Source organism: Pelecanus crispus, chromosome 10 (genome assembly GCF_030463565.1).
Source record: "Pelecanus crispus isolate bPelCri1 chromosome 10, bPelCri1.pri, whole genome shotgun sequence".
Classification (NCBI taxonomy): domain Eukaryota; kingdom Metazoa; phylum Chordata; class Aves; order Pelecaniformes; family Pelecanidae; genus Pelecanus; species Pelecanus crispus.
In genome coordinates, this window is record NC_134652.1 from 39316320 (window position 1) to 39327581 (window position 11262).

The 11262-nt window shown below is 47.6% G+C and overlaps 1 protein-coding gene across 1 annotated transcript; it reads right to left on the minus strand.

Annotated features, from left to right (window-relative positions):
• Positions 1 to 2634: 2634 nt before the first annotated feature.
• On the minus strand, positions 2635 to 9216 carry LOC104028373 (lipase member M). The gene is made up of 9 exons (XM_009479384.1): positions 9133 to 9216; positions 8404 to 8569; positions 6826 to 7024; positions 6458 to 6567; positions 5885 to 6021; positions 5290 to 5433; positions 4035 to 4106; positions 3228 to 3293; positions 2635 to 2868 (listed from the first exon to the last, which is right to left on the minus strand). Exons 1-9 carry the CDS (start codon positions 9214 to 9216, stop codon positions 2635 to 2637), a joined length of 1212 nt encoding a protein of 403 aa, XP_009477659.1.
• Between the last annotated feature and the right edge of the window lie 2046 nt (positions 9217 to 11262).

The following is an 11262-nucleotide window of genomic DNA, read 5'->3' on the forward strand; positions in this document are numbered from 1 at the left end:
TCGGTCAGTGGGTGGTGAGCAATTACATTGTGCATCACTTGCTTTTTATATTCTTTTATCATTATTATTATTATTATTTCCTCTTCCTCTGCTGCCCTATTAAATGGCCTTTATCTCAGCCCATGGGTTTTACCTTCTTCTTCTGATTCTCTCCCCCATCCCGTCAGGGCGGGGTGGGAGAGTGAGTGGCTGTATGGTGCTTAGTTGCCGACTGGGGTTAAGCCATGACAATATCCATGGCATGAACACAGCACAGTCCTGTAAAAATGCTCCTCCAGGGCAGAGCCCTGCAGTAAATAATTAGTCACACAGAAAATATGTCATTACTAGTATACTAAATGAGGTAGCTAATCACTGTTGCTCCAGATAGATGATATCTAACTATAGCCGAATTCTTACACCCTGAGATTACCTCACCTTTTCCTGTTTTCTTCTGTGATCAATTCCAGCTGTAAGGGTGGAAAGTGAAACACCTTTACAGCCAGTCTCCTTTGATGATAACTCCAACAGACTCCACTGCAAGTTGTCCTACAAGGACGTGCACCAACAGCCCTGTCCCACCATCTCCAGACACTTGGATGAAAGTGTGCTGCTAAGACAGCTCTGCAACCCACCTCTTCCCTGCAGGGCACAGGGTGTGGAAAGCTAGTTGCATCATGGGCGGTGGGCATCTGCCAGTGTTACAAGCCACTGGAAGTTATCTCTGAGCAGGAGGAGTGTTGGACAAGCAGCTCTTCCTTGCCTGTACATGGGAAGATATCTGTGCTTGAAAGCCCCCATACTCCTCTGGAGATTTAAGGCAGTAAAACCACACTGAGCCCAGTGGACCCTATCTTATTTTTTTTTATTATTATTATTATTTGTACATCTTTGTGGAAAGAGGGCCTTATCCTTTACCTTGCTTGCTCCTAGGCATATTTTAAGAATATAGTTACACAAACAGGAAAATTCACAATTGCTCCCCTGACCAATATATTATTAAGAAGTGTAATCCAGAAGCTGAAAACAGAGTTAGACTCATTACTGGCTTCCACCAGACTCTTCTTCTCTCTCCCACATAAGGAAAACAAAAGCATTTCCTGAGAGTTGGCAAAAGGTGACCTTTCTCATCTGCATTTGTGCCTTGAGAATACAGCTTAAAGTGGTACAAAGTGATGTTTCCTGGTAGAACTTATTGCAAACCCTTTTGTGTACGAGCAAGGCTGGTGTTATCCAAATCAACATGAATTTGAGAAAGATGTTCCCTATGTTAGCAAAATGGACAGCTCTCATGGAAAAAAAACATGAGCTCTTTTCATTGTCACCAGGCAGAAGGTTTCTAGCTCCTTCTGACTGTAAAGCAATGAACATCAGGATGTGGGGAGTTTTGGCATGGAAGAGTCACCAGAAAGTGGATAAAGCTACACTGGCAGGATTCATTGCTTGACCCACCAGGTGGTCCCATCCAAGCACACCTACTCTCCTGAAACACCAGCATCCAGGAGGGACCTGAGTGGCTGTCCAGGTGTTTGCAGCTGGGAACCCAAGCGAAGGGATGCCAGAGCCTGCAATGGCAACCGGGAGCCAAATTCCATTGAGATTGCTTGTTGCTGGAAACCCACATGAGTGAGGCACCTGGGAGACTCACAGTCTGGTGGTGCAGCCCCCTGGGCCGCTCTGAGATCCCAGGAAAAGCCTTATTGTGCTGTTTTCTTGGTCACAAGTGCAGTGACTTGGGTGTTGGACACTCCCTGGCCACACCTGGGCCATCTGCTGCCTGAATTGTGTACCAGAATGACTCAGCACAAACTCTGGTCAGAATGTAAAATACTGACCAAAGCCAATCATCTCGAGATCTTATAAACAGTGATCCCAAAGGGAGACCTTTTGAGCTCTCCGGGACCGCAGCGGGCTGTGTGACCCAGTATCTCCCCCTGAGCTGGGACACCTCTCAGGGTAGATTCACGAGGATTGAAGGATCGTCCATCGACAATTTCGCAAGGACTCAAAAGCCTGATTTTGCAAGGTTCACCGACTGTCCGTTGATGAATGCCGGCCCATAAAAATGAGTAATTCATGAAACTCATGAAAAGGGAAGTGTTAATCACAGGTCAACCTCTGTGTGTGTGTCTGTGTGCAATTTTATTCAGAACTGTTTGTCTGTCTGTGTGTGATTTGATTTAAACCCCACCTGTGTGTGCAACCCTCCTGTAAGTTTCGTGTGACCCTTGCCATTCTCGAATCTTTAAGTCGCTATTTTGATTGTAACAAATTCCATTGAATTGCTCTGTTAAATTGGCTGATGCTTAAGTGCTGTTAAGAACTATACAACCTAATTTTGTGATCTATCTCAAAAATACTAATAAATCCTAAATTGCTGCTAAACCAAAGCCGTGTAAAAAATCATATTTGTGACACAGTCCAAGGGCCATGCCCAACTTCTGCAAGTACCTCAACCTATTTAACCTAAATCCTATGTGCTTTCACAGTCATTGGATTGGCTTGTTTTCCTCAGTTGCCAGAGTAATATCAATCCAAACAAAGTGTAGCAGTTTAATGAGCCTTTCCTCCCCTTCTTTTTCTCTTCACTTTTTTTTTTGAATAAAAGAAGCCCCAGAAGTCAAGCGAGAAACCAACAACTACTCTAGGCCGACTCTAGGCATTCTTCTCCATCAGTTCAAGAATTTCTTTGTACACTTGCTCATATGCTTGCATACCCCAAAGGAAATCAAAGTGGACGAATTCAGGAATGCACTTTTTGTATGCCACGTTGGTTATACGAGGCAGTATGATATTTACATCTTCGGGGGCTGAAATCCAGTCCCTGCCACCATACCATGCAGCAAGTGGGGCTTTCATATTTTCCAGCTTATAGAAGGGAGGTGTGGTCTGGAAGACAAATAGCATGGCTTGAGGAAGGAAAACCTGAGAGGTCACAGGTAAGTCAAAAATTCAAAGTATTCCTGATTACTGCTTGACATTTCTCCCCTATCCCAAGGGACGGTACAGAAACTATCACCAGAGGTCCTGACTATGCCTTGGGCTCCTGCGCTTTTCACCAGAGTCATCACTGAACGACATCACAGACCTCTTTTTTGTACTAAAGGTACAAACCTGTTTGACCATATAAGGTGAATTCCAGAAATCCCATAAAATTCATTCTCAGCCACTGCAATATTTTCATTGTAATTTTCTTTTTTCTTTTTTTTCTCTTTTTAAACTGACAAATGAGAATGGATTTCTCTTACCTGGTTGTAATGAAGCATGTTGCCACTGCCATAATCATAATATTTGAATTCCCCTGTTTGATAGAGCTGGAAAAACAGGAGAGCTGTGTTTATTATCCATGCATTAGAGGGGACCATAAGAAAGATAAAAGAGAACTGCACTGGTCCCTCCTGCCACCAAGGCTCGAGGATGCTATTTGTTACGTGTGATACTGTCTTTTGGGAGGAGAGCTCAATCCCCAGGAAGATCTCAGCATGGCCTGCAAGATCGCCTGGCATTGCTCACGTCTTTCATCCCTCCTCTCTCTGGTGTCTGGCAAGCTGCAGAACATAGATGTCTGGAGGCTGAGGCCCCAGAAACCCACAGGGCACCTAGCGTAAAATCAAGAGCTAGACTCAAAGACGACATGAATCAGACCTTTGCGCAAGTTTTCTTTGCCTGTCGTGGTCAATGTCTACAACAGAAGGATATGAGTCTCTGCATGTTTTCAATGATGAGTTGTTGTAAGATTAGTTGTCTACTAACCATCAGCTCTTAGCCTTTGCTCTAGCATCTCCTGTGCTTGTTTATTACCGGTTTCTCTTCCATCTCCATCTCCTACCAGCTCCAAAGACTCTTGGTCACCTTCTGTTGAAAGGCATGGCCAAAAGAACTGTATCTGCACCAATGTTTCATGTCAATTTTCCCCTTTCTCTCTAATACAGCTCTGCTCCCTGCAGAGCAATGGAGGATTATACCCAAGCATTGAGAAGAGGTCCTCAGCAGCTGAGAGAACAGAACATGGGCCCTGGTTGCATGCGATCTTATTCTGCAGCAGGAAATATTACCTGGCGCCAATGTAACATGTTTTTTAGGGATGTTGAATCAGGGAAGCGGGACAGGTAGACATCTATGCGGCTCTGCAAGAAACCATTGGAGGCATTTATTCTCTGCATGCAGGGAAATCCCATTAGAAATAAAACTGATCCTGTTCAGTAGCCACACAAGTCTCTCACTCACACAGACTAGCTGGAGCTTGCATTTGTACAAACTGCTTCATTTTAGCTCTGTGAAGGCACAGCTCAGCCACGTGCTGTGCAAACATACGCCACAGACAGCAGCATGAAGGGTGCTGTAGAGCTCCCTTCAGTAAGCCAAGCAATTCCCATGGAATGCTGGGTCATGTTATGAGTCTAGGTGGTTTTCAAACCAAAGTAAAACTCTGTATCTTGTGCTCAGTAACCTTTTGCAAAGAAAATGTGCAACTCATCACAGTAGCACCACATATGGTTTCTAATGTGTTTCCTCCTTGGAATATTAAGAAATTACACCAACGCTTTTCTTGAGAAACAGTGGCTCAGCTCTGACTCCATCTGTGTTCAAACTATTATTGCTTGGTACTCTATGTGGCCCCGTCTCCAATTTTACTCACATGAGCGGTTTGTGGCAGGATCTGGACCTTGAAATCTTGGCTGACCCCAAGGAAATAGCCCTTCCTGGGCTGGACATGTCCCCAAACAACCTACTGTTGCTGTAGTGTTGGCCCTGGTGGGAACAGGGTCAGGCCAGATACCCCCACCCTGGTGCCTCCAGCCTGAATTTTTCTATGACTCTGTGTTCAGTGCAGTGGAGCACAGGTAAAGGCTGTGATTTGGGGATAAATATGTTCTGAGGGATGGCAGACTGAAAAGTCTGAGGGTCCACCTCTCCTAGTACTGTATTGAAGGGGAGTGTGTTCCGTAAGAGCCCATTTTGTTATTAAAACACATGTGAAATTACAAATTACTTAGTGAAAGAGAAACCCAGGGAGTACCAGGAGTGCCGAATGAATTTCTCCACTCTCCCTTTCAGCATCATCCCCGCTGGGGACACAACGTGCCCAGTGTATGGATGGCCTTGTGTGCAGTCTGGGCTTCCCTCTGGTGTCAATGCAAGAGCATTGCAATGGCCAGTGCAATGGCCAGACTGCAAAATGCTGATGCAATGGCCAGATTCTTTGATGAATTGAAGTTGCAAAAGGCCAGAAGGCAGCAGCTAGTTGACAACTTGGGCTCAAACAATGAGAAACTGGATTGCTTAAAAGGTAAGCTGGAGTGTACATACCATATTTAAGCTGTCGGTAAACCCACCAGGCAAGTAAAGGACCAAGGAGCAAAATGTTTTAAAGATGGGATATCTGCACAGACTGGAAATGACTTTCTGCAAGATCTTGCCCTTATCGAAGGCCACTGTGTGTCCTAAAATGAGCTGTGAAAGTCAAAGACATTGATCAGTGTGGTTCATGTTCCTCTTTTACCTCCAGATGTTTGCCACCCCTCTGCTCACCCCTGAAAGTTGCCGTCTTCCTTGCCACAGCTTTGCTGTGCGTTGGCATTTTCAGAATTGGCCATGGCTCTGGAAGAGCCCTGATCTTCCTAGGAGAGGTTTCTCCTAGGAGAGGTTTCTCCTAGGAGGATGGACCCAAAACCAATATCTAGAAATAGTTTTTCTCTTACTAGGGCTGGACAGGAGGATGCTTTACACTGTTTAATGCCCCGCAGGCTCAAGAGTGTAGGCACAAATGTACCTGCTCAATGCAGAGGGCAAACAGAGGGCAGGGAAATGGAAGTGATGTACAAGCACTGCATGTCTCAGGTGATGAGACCTTCCTGTTCCCTCCTTCCCCTTCACACGAGATGAGCATGTGGCAAGGACGTACCTTAATGAGCCCCTCGGGAAGGTCAAACAGCTTTACCAAGGGTGACTTCATATTTGAGTTTGTGGTGACAGGAGCCAAGGCAAAGAACATCTTGATTTTGCGATCCAGTTCAGGAATGGACGAAAATGCAATGAAACCTGTGGGAGGGAGAAAGAAGCAGACCCTGCCATCTTATTTCTTAATGAAGCTGTTGACTCCCAGACGTGTGTGCCCATCAGAAGGACCCTCGGAGGTAGATCTAGCAGGTTGGTGACTTGACCTGAAGCCTTTGCTGCTGATGCATTTCATCTCCCAGCTTGACTGCTCAGCTCAGCTGCAGCTCCTGCAAGCCCTTCTCGGGGCTCTTGGCAGCAGTGGGATGCACCAAAAGGCATTGCAGCAACTGTTTTTGGGCTGTCACTGCTCAAAACTGTTCTGTTAAAGCAAACAGGGATTTTTACCTGCTCTTTTCCTTTCTTTGTTTGGATGTGCCCAGACGTTACCCTCCCTGTTCAGGCTCTCAGAAGAACACTCCCAAACTGGGGGTCCACAGCTAACGTAACTCTGACAGTGGTCTGATCTCCTCCTAAGTACCTGTGGTGGTGCCTTGAGAGTAAGCCACGTAGTATAACTGCTCCTGTCCAGTTTTCTGCAGAATATAGTTGATCGTCGCTGGAAGGTCATACATGGCCATCTCATGAAAGCTGCAATGGAGACGGGCACATGACAAAATTACTGTTGCTGACTTTGAGAGTGACGGGCAGGACACAGCAAGTAGTGTCATGACTATTTGGGGAACAGGCAAGGATTCTGGCAGGTATGGGCATCCCTATGGCGTCTTGGTGGTGTTGGTTTATGCCCACTGGCAGATGGTGCGACTGTCAGTGGCGCCGCTCCTCCAGCCTACAGACACTGCTGAGGGTACCAGGTACCTGCCCACCCTTCAGTTTCACAGAAAATACCTGTAAGCTGAGTATTCCTGGTGGTGAAACTCAAACGCTTTGTGCTTTCGTGACCAGCTGTTCCCCCGGCTGTTTCCGATCCAGACATCGTAGCCAGCGTCGGCAAGGATGAAGCCCAGGCTGCTTTTGGGCAAGTTGTTAACCCAGTTGCTTCCCTCCAACAACAGACCATGCTGCAGGAGGACCACAGGCTTTGGAGCTGAAGAAAGAAGAGGAGGATCATTTTCTCTGACAACTAGCAAAATTGACCATTCACATCCAGGTATTGTTTTGGCAATAACCCTCTGGGGAAGTCACTCCAGTGCAGGGAGATAGTAACCTATGTCCTCAGCCTCTTTGGAGAGGTGTTTTTGAAGTAGGCTCTTTGGTCATCCCAGGGCAGAGAAAATCAATGTAATGAAGCTGAAAAATAGCATTGGACTCCACACTGAACGGAGCTCAGTAAATCATGCTCCCAGGAAGAAAGAAACCAAGCCTCATGTCTTTCTGGACACTGGCTGTGCCCTTTCCATGGAGACCGCCCTCCTCAAGGTGCCTTTTGTTGGGCTCAGGTACTCTGGTTCTGACCAGAAGACATTGATTGAAAACACAGCAGAGTCTAAGTACCTCCCACGGCAACACCATGATGCCCCATTGCAAGAGACAGGGGTATTGGAGGGATCAAGAGCACCTTCTCCACCCAATTCTGCCCACTTTAAGCCATATGGGCAAGTCTCAGCTCCCCAGAACTAACTTAAGATCTTTTTTACAAAGGACCAGAAAGCCTGAAGTGCTGTAGGAAGAGAGGGGAAGAGAGATTATGGAAAGGTTTATTTTGGAAAGGACCTCTGGAGGTCTGCTCCAATCCCCTGCTCAAAGCACGTCCAACTTCACAGCCACAACAGGGTCATCACAAAGATACCTGAATTCATATGGTAGGGTGACCACAGGTTGCAGCATGAAAAAGTTGAAATGAAAGATGAAAGTGACCTTCCTTTCTTCCCCCCTGCCCCACCCCCTTTATCTCCTCTTTTTTCTGTTGGTTTTTAGACCCTCAATATAAGACTCACACTTCCACCCTGGACAGCTGAGGACAAAGTGTCCGGAAGGGAAATCTGGCTTTTTACAGTTGTTAGCCATGTTCATATGCCAGTTCTCCTGCTTCCTAAGAGAGGGACACCCTGACAAGAATGGGGCATCACCCCCTCTACTTTGAAACAGCAGTTCAAGTGAAGATAAGAAAGGAACTGAAATGGTGAGATGGCATTGGACTGGGCACATGGGGAGGTTTTTTGCTGACAAATGACTTTTTGCTGCTCCACTGGCTGGCTTTGAGCTGGGGTAAAACCTGGGGCAAGATTTCTCTGTCCTGTTCATTCTCCTTATCTTTTCCTTCCTCTTTGGAGCAGATCCTCTCAGAACAAGAAGGTCGGTGTGGTGGGCACCTGCATTTCTTTGCTCCTGAGGCTAATTCTACAGGGGAAGTTGTCTCCTTGAGGACCCAGCCTATGACAAGGGAGCCCTGGCCATGGCCTACTCCAGCCCAGCAAAGGTCTCAGGGTCCCTGGACAGGCAGGCAGACCTTCTCGTGGCACTTACAGGGACAGAACATGCTGGAGCCCTGTGCTTCTGCTTTGTGGGAGGTGCTCGTGTTTCCTGGATTGTCTCTGCTGTGAGGAATCCTCTGCATGGTGAGGTAATAGCCATCATCTGTCACCACTTCATGCTCCTCGTAGGGGTACCCGTGGTAGCAGACAATTTCACCCTGTAGGAAGGGAAGGACAGTGTGGGACAGGTCCCCAGGGAGGTGGGGGTTTCTGTCCCAGAGTGGGTCAGAGAGACCGTCTGGGTGAAGCCAACAGTGGCTGCCCTGAGCTGGGGGTGGTGACTCCTGCTGTCAGCAGGAGGGTGTAGTAGGGACCTCCCAATGTCCCTTCTACCAATGCTGCAGTGATGTCATGAGTTCAGCTAAAATTTTTGGCAGGTGTGAGTTTCCCTCACTCCCTGAGCAGGTCCGGTAAAGAAAGACCCATTGTTGCTTTTCATGTTGCAATCAATGTTTGTGAAGAGCAGGGCAGCAATGACAGTGAAGCTCCAAGCCTGAGACAGCTGTGTTGACCAAACCTGTTGATTTGGACCAAACTCCTCCATAAATATCTACCATAAATCTCCATGTATGTAAGCACAGGAAGACAAAAGCTCTAATAAAACCCTGGTACCAAACTCTGGTGACGATACACACATAGGGACCATGGGTCCTGCCCAGACTATGGCAGCATAGGTAGCTTGCATGCCCAAGCAGAAGAAGGGAGAGAAATCAGGACTTACAACATCCATGAACACTTCAGGGCTTGCATCTGACTTTTCATTGATGCACATTAAATAAACAACGGTGATGAACAGCCACATCATGGCACTCTGCAAAACATTGTCAACATGATGAGCGTGAGAGACATTGAAGGAACTGACACAGAAGCTAGGGATTGCATGCGCTTCACTTGGCCTGCACTACACTTCTGTTCGTAGTTCTGTTTTGTTTCACCTCTCAACAGGTGAAATAATTATAAATTTCAGATCCTCTAACTGGTCCCAAAATGGCTCATTTTCCTTATCTTGAACAATGCCATAGTCCAAACTCCATCACATTTTAATCATACATTCTCCATCAGAACCTTGTATTAGAAAAATGCGTGTGTATGTATACAGCTATACCGTCCCAGGTGAATCTCGTCTTCGAGGGGGTGATTATAGACTATTCATTTAAAATGGGGTTGTGATGGTCAGAAGAATAGATTATTTGGTTAAACTGATAAAAACTAATCAGGAGTAAACCACCCAATTTTGTGTTTCAGGACCATGGAGGTTTTGTTCTTAATATGAAATCAAATAATGTGATTTGGTTGGGTTCTCCTTATGGCTGAAGAAGACCCCGGGACACACTTGAGTTCTTTTTGCAAACCCAAGTGAAATACTGTCCCAGGAGACCTGCTGTTCTTCCTGGGAAGGGTTTTGAAGTATCTGTTTTGGTATGTTCCTACTACAAACCCTCTTACTATCACTTTATTTGTTGGAGACAACAAATTTGCAACAGAAATACTGCCTCAGTTCTAGTGTGATGTGCTTAAATGCTTAAATTGCATGAAGCCCACAGCAAAGAGCCCTGCCAAATCCCTGCCAAATGCATGTGCTTATGCTGGGTGGTGTGGGAAGCAGTGACCATGGCCAGATACCAGTGTCAGGTGTCTTGCATCCACCCCATTGCTTCCCTGCAAAATATCTTCTTGGGAAAAGATAGGAGAACTGCGAGCAGGTTTCTGTTTTTTCCCAGCTAACCCTCATCATCCCCGCTCTCTTCTGCTGGAGGCACCATCTTCCCATGCTGCAAGAGGTGGTTTGGCAGCTGGGGAGAAGGCCACCTGCTCCCTCTGCTGCCTGCAGAGCAGATACATGGAAGATCACACACACACACTGCTGCTCTGCTGGAGCGGACCTCGGGACACCCCTTGTCCACTCTCCTGCTCACAGCAGGGTATTGCCAGCATGAGGTTGTGGTGGCTGTGGCTTGGCCCAGCAGAGCCCTGACCCCTGCTCCAGAGTGGTGACACCCCATCTCCCTTGGCTGCTCCCCACTCTGGGGAAGAAGGGTTCCCCACCTCCACCCTGATCCCCCCGGCTGTGATTCAGGGCCAGGACCTCCTCGTTGCATCACCTGTCACTGCCAACATCCCTGCTATGCAGTGGGACTCTCCTTCCCCAGGGGAAGGCAGTTGAGGGATCGTTCCCAGGGTGCTCCTGAGGAGCACATGGGTCTCTGGGAGACATGGGCAGAGGAGGGAGGCACAGCAAGGATGGCAGCCATGCTCACTCAACACAGCCCTCCCGCAGCTGCCCGGCCCCAGGAGACTCTAGTCTCATTCCTTTAAGACTGAGCCTTTCAGCAAAGCAAGGAGAGACAGGAAACATTTTTGTGGTATAGTGTCAGGAGTATAGCATGCAAATTCAAGGGAAGAGCTTTGCCCTTTCTTCCCAACAGCCAATCTGCAAAAATATTCCCTTTGTGAAGGGTTGCTCAGCTCAGCAGACCTTGAGAGCTCCTGGTAACCTCCGAGAGGTGTAGCAGGGTGAAACCTCTTCCACCAGCAGCACGGTCCTGACCCCCGAGTGCTCCCACTGCCCCTCCCGCAAGAAGAAACGAATTTCCTTCAGACCCAGCGCTCCCAGGGAAGCCCCGCCGTCCCATCCGCGGGGCTTTTCAACTACCTACAGCTCTCTCCTGCTGTGCCCAGGGATGGCCCCTCGCTGGCAGCATGTGCAAAGGCAGAGGCACCCAAGGAGGAACGATTAGCCGTCACGGTTCAGGGGCTGCAGCGCAAGAGGCATAGGCGCCTTTCTTCCTGATGTCAGCCAAGCAGGAGGTCCCCGCCACCCGAGCATGCCACTCTCACACACCATACGTCA

Excerpts from the sequence above, each read along its gene's own strand:
- LOC104028373 (XM_009479384.1), bottom strand. The coding sequence starts at position 9,216 with ATGATGTGGCTGTTCATCACCGTTGTTTATTTAATGTGCATCAATGAA. Across the intron at positions 7,025-8,403 it reads CTCCAGCATGTTCTGTCCCT|CTCCAAAGCCTGTGGTCCTC; the intron begins GTAAGTGCCACG and ends TTCTTTCTTCAG. Across the intron at positions 2,869-3,227 it reads ACATGCTTCATTACAACCAG|ACCACACCTCCCTTCTATAA; the intron begins GTAAGAGAAATC and ends TTTGTCTTCCAG.